The sequence below is a fragment of the Schistocerca gregaria genome, chromosome 1 (assembly GCF_023897955.1).
Source record: "Schistocerca gregaria isolate iqSchGreg1 chromosome 1, iqSchGreg1.2, whole genome shotgun sequence".
NCBI classification, from domain to species: domain Eukaryota; kingdom Metazoa; phylum Arthropoda; class Insecta; order Orthoptera; family Acrididae; genus Schistocerca; species Schistocerca gregaria.
The window spans coordinates 1,208,839,669-1,208,854,693 of NC_064920.1; the positions used below are offsets into that span (position 1 = coordinate 1,208,839,669).

General features: G+C 40.3%; 1 protein-coding gene across 2 annotated transcripts in view; it reads right to left on the reverse strand.

The window, feature by feature from the left end:
- LOC126284798 (DNA topoisomerase 2-binding protein 1-A-like) overlaps positions 1–15,025 on the reverse strand; it is a 290,604-nt gene that overhangs the window by 88,809 nt on the left and 186,770 nt on the right. For both annotated transcript variants that reach the window (XM_049983964.1, XM_049983973.1), the window contains exon 14: positions 4,770–4,936. In XM_049983964.1, the coding sequence (XP_049839921.1) occupies positions 4,770–4,936 (167 nt within the window). The remainder of the gene's footprint in view (positions 1–4,769; positions 4,937–15,025) is intronic.

Below are 15,025 nucleotides of genomic sequence, written 5' to 3' on the forward strand. Positions count from 1 at the left end.
TTATTGCCTGAGCAGTCTTTATCCATATAGTCTCAGGGTCTGGTGAGAGCTAGGTCCTCAGTGGACGCCAAAATCTCCACCGCATCCTCAGACACAGAGCTTGTAGATAGCGATGGTGTGGTACCAGTGCAATTTTCTTGGTCTTAGGAGTTTTCTTTTTGGATTTCTCTCACTGCTCCTTGGGTTTTCCTGGCTGGGAGGACTTCACTGGCTCAGTCTCCGGGACTGAGGATGAGCATGAAGCACTATGACCAGCTGCTTTTGAGCTCGTCAGCAATTGGTGGGTGTCATTTTTCCCACCAGTAGACACCTGGGCACCGAGTGACCCGGGACGCCTACCTAGCGAGAAAAGCCGAAGAAGACTTTCGCTTCTCCAGCTCAGAAGTGGGGACGGATGTCCCCAATGGTTTGGGGGTGTTGCTCCTGAAATAGGTGGTGCAGGAGCAACAGGGAGGGAAATGCCACCTCACCATCAAGGGGGCAGGTGTAGTCTTCCGGCTCAGAGAGGTGACTGGATCGGCAGAGCTGACGTTGACAGGACTGTAGTAGCAGCGGCATAAGACAATGTCATAAGCACAGGATGCAGGCGTTCAAATTTTCTCTTAGCCTCAGAGGTCAGTTGGTCCAGGGTCTTGTACTCAATGATTTTCCTTTCTTTCTGGAGAATCCTGCAGTCTGGCAAACAAAGTGAATGGTGCACTCCGCAGTTGACACAGATGGGAGACATGGCGCATGGAGCACTGGGATGTGATGGGCATCCACAATCTCGACATGTGACACTGGAAGTACAACAGGAAAACATATGGGGAAACTTCCAGCACTTGCAGCACCGCATCGGGGGAGGGATATAGGGCTTTATGTCACAGCGGTAGACCATTACCTTGATATTCTCAGGTACTGTATAGCCCTTGAAAGCCAAGATGAAGGCACAGGTGGACACACTGGAAGGAATGTAGACCTCGCCGCACTAAATTGGCTCGCAGCTCGTGGTCAGACTGCAAAAGCAGGTCTCTGTGAAATACGATACCCTGGACCATATTTAAGCTTTTATGGGGCATGATGGTTACAGAAACATCCCCCAGCTTGTCACATGCAATGCCTGTGACTGGACAGAGGATGCTGTTTTGACCAAGACTGATCCAGATCTCATTTTGGACAAGCCTTCCACCTCCCCAAACTTGTCCTCTAAATGCTCAACAAAAAACGGAGGTTTCATTATCATGAAAGATTTCCCATCAGCTCTCGAACATGCAAGGTACCGGGGCTAATAAGATCCACTGCCATCCGTAGCCTGACGTTCCTCCCAGGGTGTGGCCAGGAGGGTGAGGAGTGGGGGTGGGGGGACGATTTGGGATCGTATTTCTGTGCGTTGAATTGAGCTCGTGGACACTTAGAGACAGCTGGTGTTTCAGCACCAGCACGAGATGATGAACTATGCTTCATCGCGTGTCATCCGCCCTGATGCCATTCACTCTGACCAGGGTGCCTCTCCACGTGCGCCACTCAGCCACAGCAAAGGCCACCTGGCAGGATGGCCACTGCCGGGAACCCGATGCCCCAGGGGGATGGGCATCTACCTCTTGGGATACGTGGGGAGTTAACGGCGCAGGCATCAGCAGAGCGATATCTTTGTGAGGTCAGGGGCTACAACCAACAGGGTACATGGCAGCCCCACCACAACGGACTGGCTACTGTGCTGGAAATCAGGTGCAAAGGAGTCCAAGGTCATCGTCGACGCAGAAAGTGGCACTGCATAGTGCGTGGTGGAAAATGCACACAGAAGTTGTCCTCACCCAGGAGATAGAGAATGGGCGGGACTGCAATGTGACAACAAGAAACTGGGCTAAAGATCTCAACGCACGATGGAGACAATGCACTATGTAAGGTGCCCTTCACCAATTGGCTCGCTCTTCGAAAACATTTTGAAGAATGGAGGTCAAACTGTACAGAGGACCATCACATGAAGGCCGAAATGTGAGGGACTCCTCTTAGTCGCCCCTTACGACAGGCAGGAATACCTCGAGCCTATTCTAACCCCCGGACCCACAGGGGGATATCTGTTAGGGGATGAAAGCTGGCATGGAAATATTTTCGCAAGAACGCAAAGGCATGATTAACAAAAACTTTGGACTCCAGCTACCAGAATTGCTTTTTGGTTAGAAATACATTCAGGGAAGACCACGTTTACATGGCCTTCATTAGTGTGAAGAGTCTATAAGGGGTTTCAATTTGTGAACAACATAAAAATTTGGTTTTAAAAAAACTCTCTTCAGGCCATACAGTCCAGGTGAGCAAAGCAGTGGATGCTAAGCTAGTACATCAAAGCATATGGCTGTAAAGAGTGGTTTCACTTCCCTTGATAATATAATAGCTGTTGTCGCCAAAACAAAGTCATTTCAGTGTACAATGGCTTACTGATGTATAACATGGTTCACCGGTTGAGCTTTGGCAATGTACTTCACAGAGTTGAGAATTGTTTGGAAGAAATCAACCTGTTTTTAAGAAATGAAAAATTGTACAATATTCACAGTTAATGATATTACGTGGCTTACAAAATTAATATCTTGTATGGACATGTGCCATCTTTTCAAAGACTTGAATGCACAGCTTCAGGGCACAAATAACACACTTACTGCTACTATAAACTAAATATTAAGTTTTTAATAATGATATTGGTCACAAGAACTACAAGTATTTTCTTAATTTGAAAAAAGTTACCAGCAATTTGGGCTCAACGAAAAGCCAGACCAAGACAGTTATGAAGGAATTTTCTTTGGTAATGCATTGTTTAATCAAAGAATTTTCATCAAAAATTTCTCAGTTCAAAGATTTTTCAAAAACACAACAATCTATTATATACACAGATATGATTTCACTGGATAAACTGAAACTGTCTAAACTAGAATGCTTGGAAACTGAAGCAACTAAAATGCAGCTGATTGATTTCCAGTCTAGTTCAATATAGACTCAAAAACTTATCAAAACAGGAAAAGAACTGGTAGTGAACAAATTGGAAAGACTCTCAGGCAATATGAACAAAAATGCTGACATTGAAATTACAAAATGTGGAATTAAATTCCACACAAAATAGCTATCTACAGATGCTAGCATTTGCTAGCTTGACAATATTTTCATCAACCAGTACCAGTGAGCCATTATTTTCTGAAATGAACGACATTATAGACCCACTAAGAAATCAAGTGACCAATAACTAGTTCAGCTCACATTCTGTTCAATGTTATCAAGTTTGCAAATTTCTTTGCAATATCAAATTTCAAAATATGAATGCATTATGTCTAAACACGCAAAAATAGCAAGGAAAAAAGAAGGGGAATAAGTGGTATAAAAATTTAGTTCTACAATTAGTTTGATGGGATGGCAGGACTGTATTAAACATTTCTTTAAAAAAAAAATGGTATGTAGATGTACAAAGGTTCACTAGCTCTACCCACTAGAGAATGTGCACACAGGAGAGAATGTTTTTTTTCCTCCTTACAAATCTGTCAAATTTGTTGCCAAGATCATACACAGCTCTTATGTTTTAAATTACTAATACTGAACAGTATAATACTATAACAGCAGTAATTTCTATCATGTTTCAGCACTGATTAACAGATTTGAAGGAAAAACCATATAGTTACAATGACCACCAAAGATACTTTATTTTAATGTGAAACTCGTATGGTCTAAATAAGAGTTATTACAGTCAAAAAAACAATATATATCCTATATTACTTGTGTAACTGTGAAAGGCGACCCAAATCAAGAACTGACACTGGAACTTTTAAACACACCAAAGAGCACAAACACCTAGGAGTCAATATCACACAATATGGAAAACAAGACAAGGAAGTTAATTCAAGAATAAATGCTAGCAAGTTTACTATTGGAAAAGTAAATGGTATTTTAGGGGGGGGGGGGGGGGGGGGGCTTCGCAGTTATCAGAAGCATTATGACGTATGGATCAGAAGGAAGTACGACCAGTTAAATCACAAATAGTAAAAAGGTTAATAGTAACAGAGATGGGACTTTTGGAGGTGGTCTGCAGGGATATCTAGGCAAGAAAAAATCAGAAATGAAAATCAGGAAGAAAATGAATATTTCAAATTCAATTGCAGATTTTACATAAGAAAATCAACTGTTATGTTATGGACATATAAAAAGGATGTCAAAAGAGATATTATCACAGCAAATTACAGAATGTGAGCCACCAGGAAGAAAATAAAGAGGAGGGCTGCACACTACAAGGATTCAAGGAATTCAGATCTCTATCAGAAGAACAAATATTGAAGAAAATTTATGGGGAGATAGACAAAAATTGGTGATGAAAATAAAATTAGACGTGTGATCTTGGGCTACCAGAAAATGTAACGTTATGAAACCAGATGATAAATAAAAATAACTGATTGCAGGTGAAAGTCCTAAACACAATTAAATAAAAAGAAAACATGCAATGTATTTTGACCAAAATCCCATTGGCAAAGTTTTTTTTTCTTTCCCCCCCCCCCCCCCCTACTATATTACAATGACATCCCCCAGAACAAAACAACGGCCCACCACACACACACACACACACACACACACACACACACACACACACACAGTATCAGGTTTAACTTTTAACAAAACTAAATAAAACTCTTAAGCTACAATGGGTGCTCTCTCTCAAATTGGGTCCCACACCAGGAAAGTTAAACATACAAAAAATCGTGACTGACACCACCAGATATTATAATGACAAAAATGAAATATAACTTTCATTCAATTACCTGGCCCCCAGAAGTTCTGCAACAGAAGTGATGAACTCTCTTTCTTTGCCAGCATATGTAGTCAGAGCTATCACACAATTTTTTAATGGTTTGGTGCTTGTATCTAATGATACAGGCTGATGATAATAATTCACAGGTACTAGTTCTCCACATTCATAGCAATCTTCCTGGAAGTTTGACAAGATATTTCATGAGAGTCAACTGGAAAGCACAACCATATATGGTAGTAACTATACTGAGTTGGTTGCAAAAGGCACAAAATAAAAATTAACAACAATTTCCAAGTTATTTTTAACATTACTAAAGTAATAACACTAGTTTTAGAAAGACTATGCCTGTAATGGACAAAGGTATTAAAGTCACTCCTGCAGAGCAGACCACCCATACCACTTCTCAGATTAGAAGAGGAAGATTATTGTTCTTAGCTTTCACTGCAAATTCTGAGTTGTAGAGTAAAGGTAACGGTGTGATGCCTCCATAAAATTTCTTAGAAATGTCCCAATTTACCAACCAATCACTGCTCCATACAGATATAACAGATATATTCAAAACAAGAACATTATGACAAGATGGAAGTGCAACAAAAAGTGAAAATTTAACACATCTTTTATATAAGCTCAAGCTGACTTTTTATATTTTTTTACTTCCATTATTACGTAATGTTATCTGATTTTGATTAATTGTTCAAGGAGGCCCAACAGCCGAGATCATCAGTACCTTATTCGCCCCCAACAACAGAAGCAGTGTACCCAAGCTGTCTGTGTACATAATAAATTCTGTATGCAACTGTGACAATGTGTTTTAAATGTTCAAGTAGTGAGTATCTTAGATGGAATGTGCAAACCAGCCTTGTTTTCAACAACTGGGCTGTAGGAAATCACCTAAAAGCCCACTGACCCATTGTCAACCCTCTGGGCGGATTCAATCCGGGAGCAGCATACCTCCCATCCTGGAAGTTATGACATTAACATGTGCAGCTACAAGGGGCAGATCACTAAGTAATTCATATTATTTAACTGTGTGGGCACATGCCCTTCCTGTCACCAGTCATTTAATAACTAAAAGTGATATCAGTGGGATAGTGTGTAGAGCATTAGACTTCGACCCTGGAGGTCCACAACTCAATCCCATATAAGGGTGTGGATTTTTCTTTATTCCAGTCCTTCCAGGATGGCTCAGGTCCACTTAACCTGCTATCAAATGAGTACTGGTGACTTTTTTTTTAGTTATAGAACATAAGTGGAGTGATTTAGTTATAGAACGTGAGTGGAGTGATGGGTCTGACAATGTCCGTCGCCTACTGCTGTGGGGAAGAAAGACTGTGTTCCACATGCTGTCAGGCCAATAGCCCAGTCACAGCCTTATGCCACAGACTTTACCTGTTATCTAGTAACAAACTGACACTGCAATCCTACAACAATAAGTTTTATGTAGTTTGGTACCACCTCACTTTTACTGTGGGACATATTTCTATTTACATCTATTTATCTCTGAAACTACACTCATGTCACCACACAGTACATATAGGTTTCTAACCATGTCACAGAGAGCCTCCACTATCTCCTACATATCATGTTTATCTGAGTATAAGACAATCCTGAATATAAGACAACCCTCTTTTCAAGATGCTCCTTGAGAAAAAAATATTAACAAATTCCATCAAATTAAAATTACAAACTTATACTGACATAAGGTATTTGTTTAAAAAGTAAAATTACAACATCCTAAACTTTGGACATTTATCCACTGTCTACATTCCAATAACACAAGGAGTAATAAAACAGATGAAAAGAAATTGTTTAAATTCATTTTTATCTTTACTTCCTTTTTTGTTTAGTTAGACTGTGTTGGTAAAAAACACACCGGATCTCTCTTCTATACTCACATAAGAATGTCTGCCCACCACTCTCTCATTGACTATGTAGAACCAGCAGTTGACATACCCCCTGCTGTTCCTTTCATACCTCACAGTGTTGAGAACACTGCTGCACAAAGTATGCCACTGACCTCAATCTAGACTTTTAACATCTCTTGCAGAATTGTATGCTATTTTTGAGTATTTGTCCAATTTTAAAGCCAATTTAATTCTGAGTACAAATGGATTAAGGCAAACCGGGGTTTAAACATGACAGAAGTTCATAAAAAACCAAAGCAAGCAGTATAGATTCCCATGGTCACCAACATGAAATTTGCTGCCTGCTCACCACTCCCAACCCTGCAACCCAGTAGTTCTCAGCCAAACTGGTGTCACCCCCCCCCCCCTCTCTCCAATCTGTCTCTGGTGCTGTACAGTGAAACACATACTGTGGTATTTTCTACAGTACATGCCATACATAAAAGCAGCATTTAATACATAAATAAAAGATCACAATCATGATTCAGTGCAATTATTGAACTTTGGCTTGACCTGCGATTTGGTGATGTCTGTTTGTACTATTTCCACAATGGACTTTTCCACTGGTGTTTATTCTTGCGATAACAACTGCAGTCTGTTTAATGTGATTTATTTTGTTTGTCAGACATTTAATTCTGGCTTAATTTTCTTCCTTGTTTCATCTTAATATCACCATCTTGCTCTAAAGCTGATGACATTTTCCCCCAATATTCTAATAGCAAAAAGAAACTGAATCTCTTATTTTCAACTTACTTGGTAAATCTTTACAGTTTCTCAAAACCAAACAGAATACTGACTTGAGTTTAGGATCAAGCTATTGTTTCTGAAGGACAAGATTTTCGCCTCTGAATGTTACCTTTACTTAAAAAGCAGCATAATTGTAGAGTATGTATACAACGTCCACACATGAACCAGAACTTATAATGCAGATCTGTCCAAATACAACAAATGCTTGTAGATTGAGAGAATCTATTGCTATTTCCTCCTATATTTCACAAAATCATCAATTTTTAAGCAGAGCATTAGATTACTGTAGTGTCTAGTTCACAATTTCTTGTGTATCCGTTGCACAGTGCACTAGAACTCCAAGTCAAATGTCACATTGTCATTTGATCAAAGTCGATATTGCATCGAGAGTTTCGGCATAATGTAAAATCTCAAGGTTATTCAAATGAAAGAATTAACAATGTGGGAAGATACAAATTGCTACTTACCATACAGAAGACACATCAAGTTGCAGACAGGTGCAATTAAAAGATACTCACATATAGCTATCGGTCATAGCCTTCATCAGTAAAACACACACACACACACACACACACACACACACACACACACACACACAACAGCCGATTCCAGTATCTCAGGCCGGAATGCTACGTCATGCTGCATGCAGGCAGCAATCTCGAGAGGGTGGGGAAGGGGGAAGAGATAGTAGTGTACTGGTGGGGAGAGACAAATGTGGTCTGATGGAGTATGTAGGGACTAGACTCCCAACACGAAAAGTGTCAAAAGGTTGTGGGACAGGGAGGTGGGGGGGAAAGGAGCAAAAAAGGGAGGAGTGGGGAAAGATGAGCCTATGCGTCAGCAGAGGGCTGCAAATACACAAGGTGGGAGATGAGAATGGGGAGGAGATGATAGGACAGAGGGGGTGGAAACTATTAGCTGGAGGTGTGGGGGCAGGATTTTACCACAGATTGAAGTCGGGATAATTACAGGAGCGGAGAATGTGTTGTAAGAGTACCTCACATCTGCTCAGTTCAGAAAGGCTGATTGTGGAGGGAAGGATCCAGATGGCTTGGGTAGTGAAGCAGCAGTGTGTTATGTTCAGCAGCACATTGTGCCACAGGACTGTCTACTTTCTTCTTGGTCACAGTCTGGTGGTGGCCTTTCATCCTGGTGGACAGTGGTTGGTAGTCATACCAATACAAAAAGCTGTGCAATGACTGCAGCAGAACTGGTAAATGAAATGGCTGTTTTCACAGATGGCATGGCATCTGATAGGGGTAGGATAAACCTGCAACAATACTGGAGCAGAAAGTGCTGTGTCAGTGGATAGGGTAGATTTGGAGATTTGGTACCTGAGTCTTCCACAGCGATAAGATCCTTGTGGCAAGGGGGTTGGGATTGGTTGTGGTGTAGTGACGGACTATGATGTTGTTGGGGTTGGGTGGGCACAAAACATCACTTTAGGAGGGGTGAGAAATATCTCAGGTAGGATGACTCATTTCAGGGCAGGATGATAGGTAATCAAAGCCTTAGCGAAGGACGTGGTCCACTTGTTCCAGTCTAGGGTGGTGATGGTGAGGACACTCCTTTGTGGCTGGGTCTTGGGGGGGGGGGGGGGGATTGGGGAAGTGAGGAGATCCCTACTTGTTGCTGCTGATGCCACCTCCCTATACACCAACATCCCCCAGGCCCATGGTCTTACCACTATTGCACACTACCTTTCCCCAGTATCCTCTATGTTCCAAACCCAACACCTCATTCCTCATACACTTTACTAACTTAATCCTATGCTACAACTACTTCTTATTTGAAGGGAAGGTATATAAACAAATCCACAGTGCAGCCATGGAATCTGCATGGCACTCTTCTTTGCCAATGTTCTTAGAGGCCGTCTGGATGAGACCTTCCTAGCCTTCCAAAACACCAAATTCCTTGTCTGGTTCAGGTTTATTCATGGTATCTTCATGATCTGGACCCAGGGCCTAAGAGATCCTACTTTCATTCCTTCACAACCTCTAATACCTGCTCTCTCATCTGCTTCACATGGTCCACCTCAGCCCAGCATGCCACCTTCTTAGATGTTGACCTTCTCCTCTCTGATTGCTGCATCTGCACCTCTGTTTACATTAAACCCACCAAACACCAACAGTGGCTGCTTTTTGGCAGTTGTCATCCATTTCAGACTGAAAAATCCCTCCCATATAGCCTGGATACCTGTGGACAGCATATCTGCAGTGACAAAAACTCACTTGCTCAGTATACTGAGGGTCTCACCAAGGCCTTCACAGGTGGGCACAATCCCCCACACCTCTAGTCTGCAAACAGATATCCCATGCCATTTCCCCTCACAACCCCAAGAGCCCACCAACCCTAAGAGCCAGCCACAAAGCAGTGTTCCTTTCATTGCTCAGTACCGCCATGGACTGAAACAACAACCACTTCCTTCACCAAAGCTTTGATTACCTATCACCGTGCCCTTAAATGAGGGACATCCTACCCGAGATACATCCCATCCCATCTAAAACTGGTGTTCCATCGCCCACCCAACCTCCACAACATCCTAGTCCATTTCTATGCCACTCCCACTCTCAACCCCTTGCCACAAGAATTATATCCCTGTGGTAGACTCAGGTGTGAAACCTGCCCACTCCAACTACCCAGCACTTCCTATTCCAGTCTTGTCCCGGGTTTATCCTACACCATCAGCAACCTGGCCACTTGTGGAAGCAGCCACGTCATTTACGAACTCTGCTATTATTAATGCACAGCTTTTTATGTGGCCAAGAGCAAAGTAGGCCACCCTGTAGCAAAACATACAGAGAAACATAACACACTTTATTTCAATGGCTGCTTTACTACCCACACCATCTGGATCCCTCAATCCACCACCAGCTTTTCTGAACTGCGCATACAGGAGTTATCCTTACAACACATTCTCTGCTCCCGTAATCATCCTGACCTCAACCTACGGTAACATACTGTCTCCACACCCTCCACCCAACAGTTTGCACCCCTTATGTCCTATCATCTCCTCCCCATTCCTGTCTCCCACCCTGTTTATTTGCAGCCTTCTGTCAATGTATCTACCTGTCTTTCCCACTCCTCTCATTTTTTGTTCCTTTTTCCCCACCTCCCTGCCCCACAACCTCCTGACACCTCGCCTGTTGGAGTCTAGTCCCTGCACACTGCACTAGACCGTGTTCATCTCTCTCCCCACCCATACACTACTATGTGTGCATGGCGTGTACTTGTGTGTGTGTGTGTGTGTGTGTGTGTGTGTGTGTGTGTGTGTGTGTGTGTGTGTGTGTGTGTGAGTTTTTACTGATCAAGACTATGGCCGAAAGCTGTGTATTAGTCTTTTGTAATTGTGCCTGTCTGCAACTTGACACGTCTTCTGTACGGTAAGTAGCAATCTGTCTTTTCCCTACATTGCTGATATTTCTACCCAGAGTTTCAAATGAAAGCATTGTTTGCCAACCCATAACTTCAGAATTCTTCAAAATAAATTTGTACAAAACATCAATAAACAATGCTTTATCTGTCAATGTAAGGCAAGCCCTACCTTAATCTATTGAACTATGAAAAATGTTGATCTGAGCAGAAAAAGTTTAATCTGCACATATAGGACAACCCAGTATTTTTCGAATGATGAATTTGGGAAAAAATCTTGTCTTATAGTTGCGTAAATACAGTATTATGTTATCTGAATACAGAAGCAATATCTACTACACTAAGCATCATATTGTCAAGTTGAGGTATCTCTAATGGCTCCAGGCTGCTGATTGGTTATCCTGTCATTTGTGCCTCCACTGAGTAAATATTTTTGCTTATTATTTTTCAAGGTAAAAAATCCACTGTTCAGACTGTTAGTCTATTAAACATAACCTTTTGTTTCTCTATCTTCTTATTTCTCTTTGTTAATGCCTTCTTTCTGACAGAGGGCATCTGGACATATGGACAGCATTCAAACATTACACTAATTGGTGTTCTTTAGCGACACCAATCATTCACAACCTAGTGTGAATATTTTCCTGTCCTGCATAAATTAGATGTGTGGAGATCACAGCCATACCACATGATGACTACAGAAATTTTAGTTTCATTCTACTATTCCATAAATCTTTCCGGAAATGTTTAATTTTTCGTTTTAGCTTTACTCTAGTTATTCAGGTATTAAACTTTTTTGGATTATGACAGAGAAACATAATATACTGTCATTTTCATGTGATCTGGATAATGAAACAAATCTGAAGCTGCCAAAACCTCCTCCTCTTCCATGCATTCTATGAGAGTTATAAATACCATCACTATTTTATAGCTACTTCAGAGAAACTGCAATAAGATAAAAAATAAAACACAATTAATATGGATAGTGGTATCAACTAATATAATCATCATTTTTTACTGATTTCAAGAATACATACTGAACAACCACTGTATTTACCTTACACACTTGTTTATATTTACACTAGTGACCTGACCCAGCTTCATAGGGGCAGCACTACTTATCTATAGTTGGACGACTTGTCTGACATAACAGTAATTTTGTTTACTGTTCACTGCAGAGATTTAAGATAAAAAATTCAGAAAAATACATAGTTAATTGAGTATCATCACTCTCACACAACAATTGATCTCACACAACAACTGATTTAAGCAGCGCATGACAGTAAAGTTATCAGGTGGCACAAATGTTATCCATTCCATTTTTAATTGCCATTTGGAGTGAGATTTTGTGCCAGTGTTGGGAGCTGTGAGGTACCGCACTAAGCCAGTCTAACAGAAGTGCCATTTTGACTTCAGCTACAGCTGTTTTCTGGCCATCTGGTTGCAACACAGTACTGCACAACCTGCCCGACCATAACAGAGTTTTCAGCATGTGCTACGGCCACTTGCTGTTCACTTAACTCCAGTGTCAAACTGTTGGAAGCTGTATATTCTTGTGAAATTTTCCCACATTTTCCTTCAAACCACTTAAACATTCACTTGACACCATTAAATCTGTTCTTATTAGCTTAATATCTGATACATACTGCATCACAGATAGTTTAAGAAGTCTGCAGTAAATTGTGTCGTCACAATACGCCAGTCTCTACTCTTGATGAACTGTGGCATCGTGATAAAGCTCCATGGGCAGCTATAACTGTACACACCACCCAATCTCTGTTTGACTCAATGCCCAGATGTATCAAGGTTGTTATCACAGCCAGAGGTGGTTTTCTGGGTACTGATTTCTCTGGATCTATGCACCCCAATTGTGTGAAAATGTAATCACATGTCAGTTCTGGTATAATATATTTGTACAATGAATATCCGTTTATCATCTGCATTTATTCTTGGTATAGCAATTTTATTGGCCAGTAGTGTATTTATTTTGGAATTTATTATTTATTTGAGGTACTTGTGTGTGGTGTGTGGCAGATAGAGTTCAGAGTTCCAAGGAGGACCTCTAAGCACTATACCACCCGATCCTACAATGAATATGCAACCACAATGAATGAAGGTGCAACCACAATGTAGCTGATGAGGAAAAACCAAAAGAAAACAAAAGTTCTAAAGAATGACACTCTTGTTAACTTTTGCTCATATCATATGCTTTTACTCAATCACGTTATAAGAATTAAAAAAAGTGCAAGTTCTTGCTGGCAAATAGCAGAAAATTACTTCATTATAATTAAAAAGAGTTTTTTGAACTATTTAAAAATACTGAGCAGCGGATTTGCAGTAATTGTAGGAATGTTACGAGGAAAGGTGAAGAAGTTACACTTTGACGAATGTTGTAGGGTTCTTCAAAAATTCGGACAGGAGGGGAGATTTGTTACGAAGGAAACATACATCATCCTAATTTTTATTTATTTATTTATTTACCACCCATACTATCACAATCATAATACTGGACTTGTGAAGGTACAGAGCAGTATAAAATATTACATATCTACATCATGTACAAAAACTTATCATTGGTATCAACACATCTTTGTAACAAAAACATTATTCTGCTTGATTTGATTATAAAATTACACGCATACATAAAGGTAGAATAAAAGCTAATGAAACCCCTTGTTTGATTTTACAAAAACTATTAAATACAGTACTTTAGTTAACTAGGTATAGTAACATATGGCGCAAAAGCTAGTTGCATAATTAGATGCATACATGGATGAAAGAAGTTTGGTTTCATCTGGGAAAGGTTGATAATTAGGAATTTCAACTCCGTTCCTGCTCGAAGTTTTTTTTTTTGCCACTTTCACACAGCAACAATGCTGCAAGAACTCCATAAATTCACGCTATGCTGCTGCATGTGAAAGCGCTACAGTACAGTGATTAAAACTGAGCAACTGTGCAACATAAAAACAACTGAACATCTTTGTGACCAACTGGAATTTATTATAAAACTGAAAGAGGATTAAATGTACTTTTCTATGCTGAACTGACAGGTTATTTAGAAGTGATAAATAAGTAATTTGGTATAGTGGTTTATGAGTTAAATGTAAGTAACATTTACACTGATTAAGAATCATCATCATCATCATCATCATCATCATCATCATCATCCAGAAGTCAGACTAATGCTTACTTAATGCATCTAGTAGTTGTCAAATGCTTCATAATTTAAACTTACTAAACACTTTTACAATAATTAATGTTGCATTTATATATTATGTATGAGTGAATTTTTGAGAGCAACAGATGTAAACAGGAACTCATCACGACATTCAACAGCAAGAACCAACACTAACAACCATTATTCTGTGATATTTCATGGTCACTAAGAAATACAAACACGATTTTTATAAATATTTATTTTAAATCTGAATAGTCTTGGGCAATGAAGAACCAACAGCTGAAGCATGAAGCTTGGTTTCCAGAAAATATAGTTTGAGACAGCAACGACAAGCAGCACAATTTGCTTGCTACAACTGCCTAGCAGAAATCTGCATCCATTGTTTGTAGTGAACAGTTCCACATGCTGAGCACAAGCTGGCAGTCAGTGCAGCATGCTCACAATAACAACTAAGCACATGCACCCCCTACGAGTGAGCAAAGGATGCTGCATGTACAGACCGTGAGTGAGGTTTTCCTTATCAAAACACAGTGGGTTCTGTTTGAATGAGATACAATTTATTCTGTGAAGGATTTTTTTTTATCTGCATTTATACATTAAAACTGTTAGATGAATTTCATCAATTTATGAGGGATTTATTTAGAACAAGTGTATCACTTAACAGTATTATGAAAAGGAAAGTTGCCACTCACCTTAAGTGGAGATGCTGAGTCGCAGATAGGCGCAACAAAAAGACTGTGACAGATAAGGCTTTTGGACCATAGCCTTCGTCAAAAATATATGAGACTTAAAAAGGGAGGGGGGGGGGGGGGGGGCGAAAGCTTTATCTGTGAAAGTCTTTTTGTTGTGCCAATATGTGACTCTGCATCTCCGCTGTATGGTGAGTGGCAACTTTCTTTTTCATAATATTGTTACATTCCATTCTGGACTTTCCATTAAAGGTATCACTTCGTATTGATACCTAATATGTCACTACCACTTCTGTGCATTTTTAACATAATTGTGTGTGAGGAGGTAGATGAACAATGTTTTCACGAAAGATTTATGCAATTTATGAACAAAAAATTC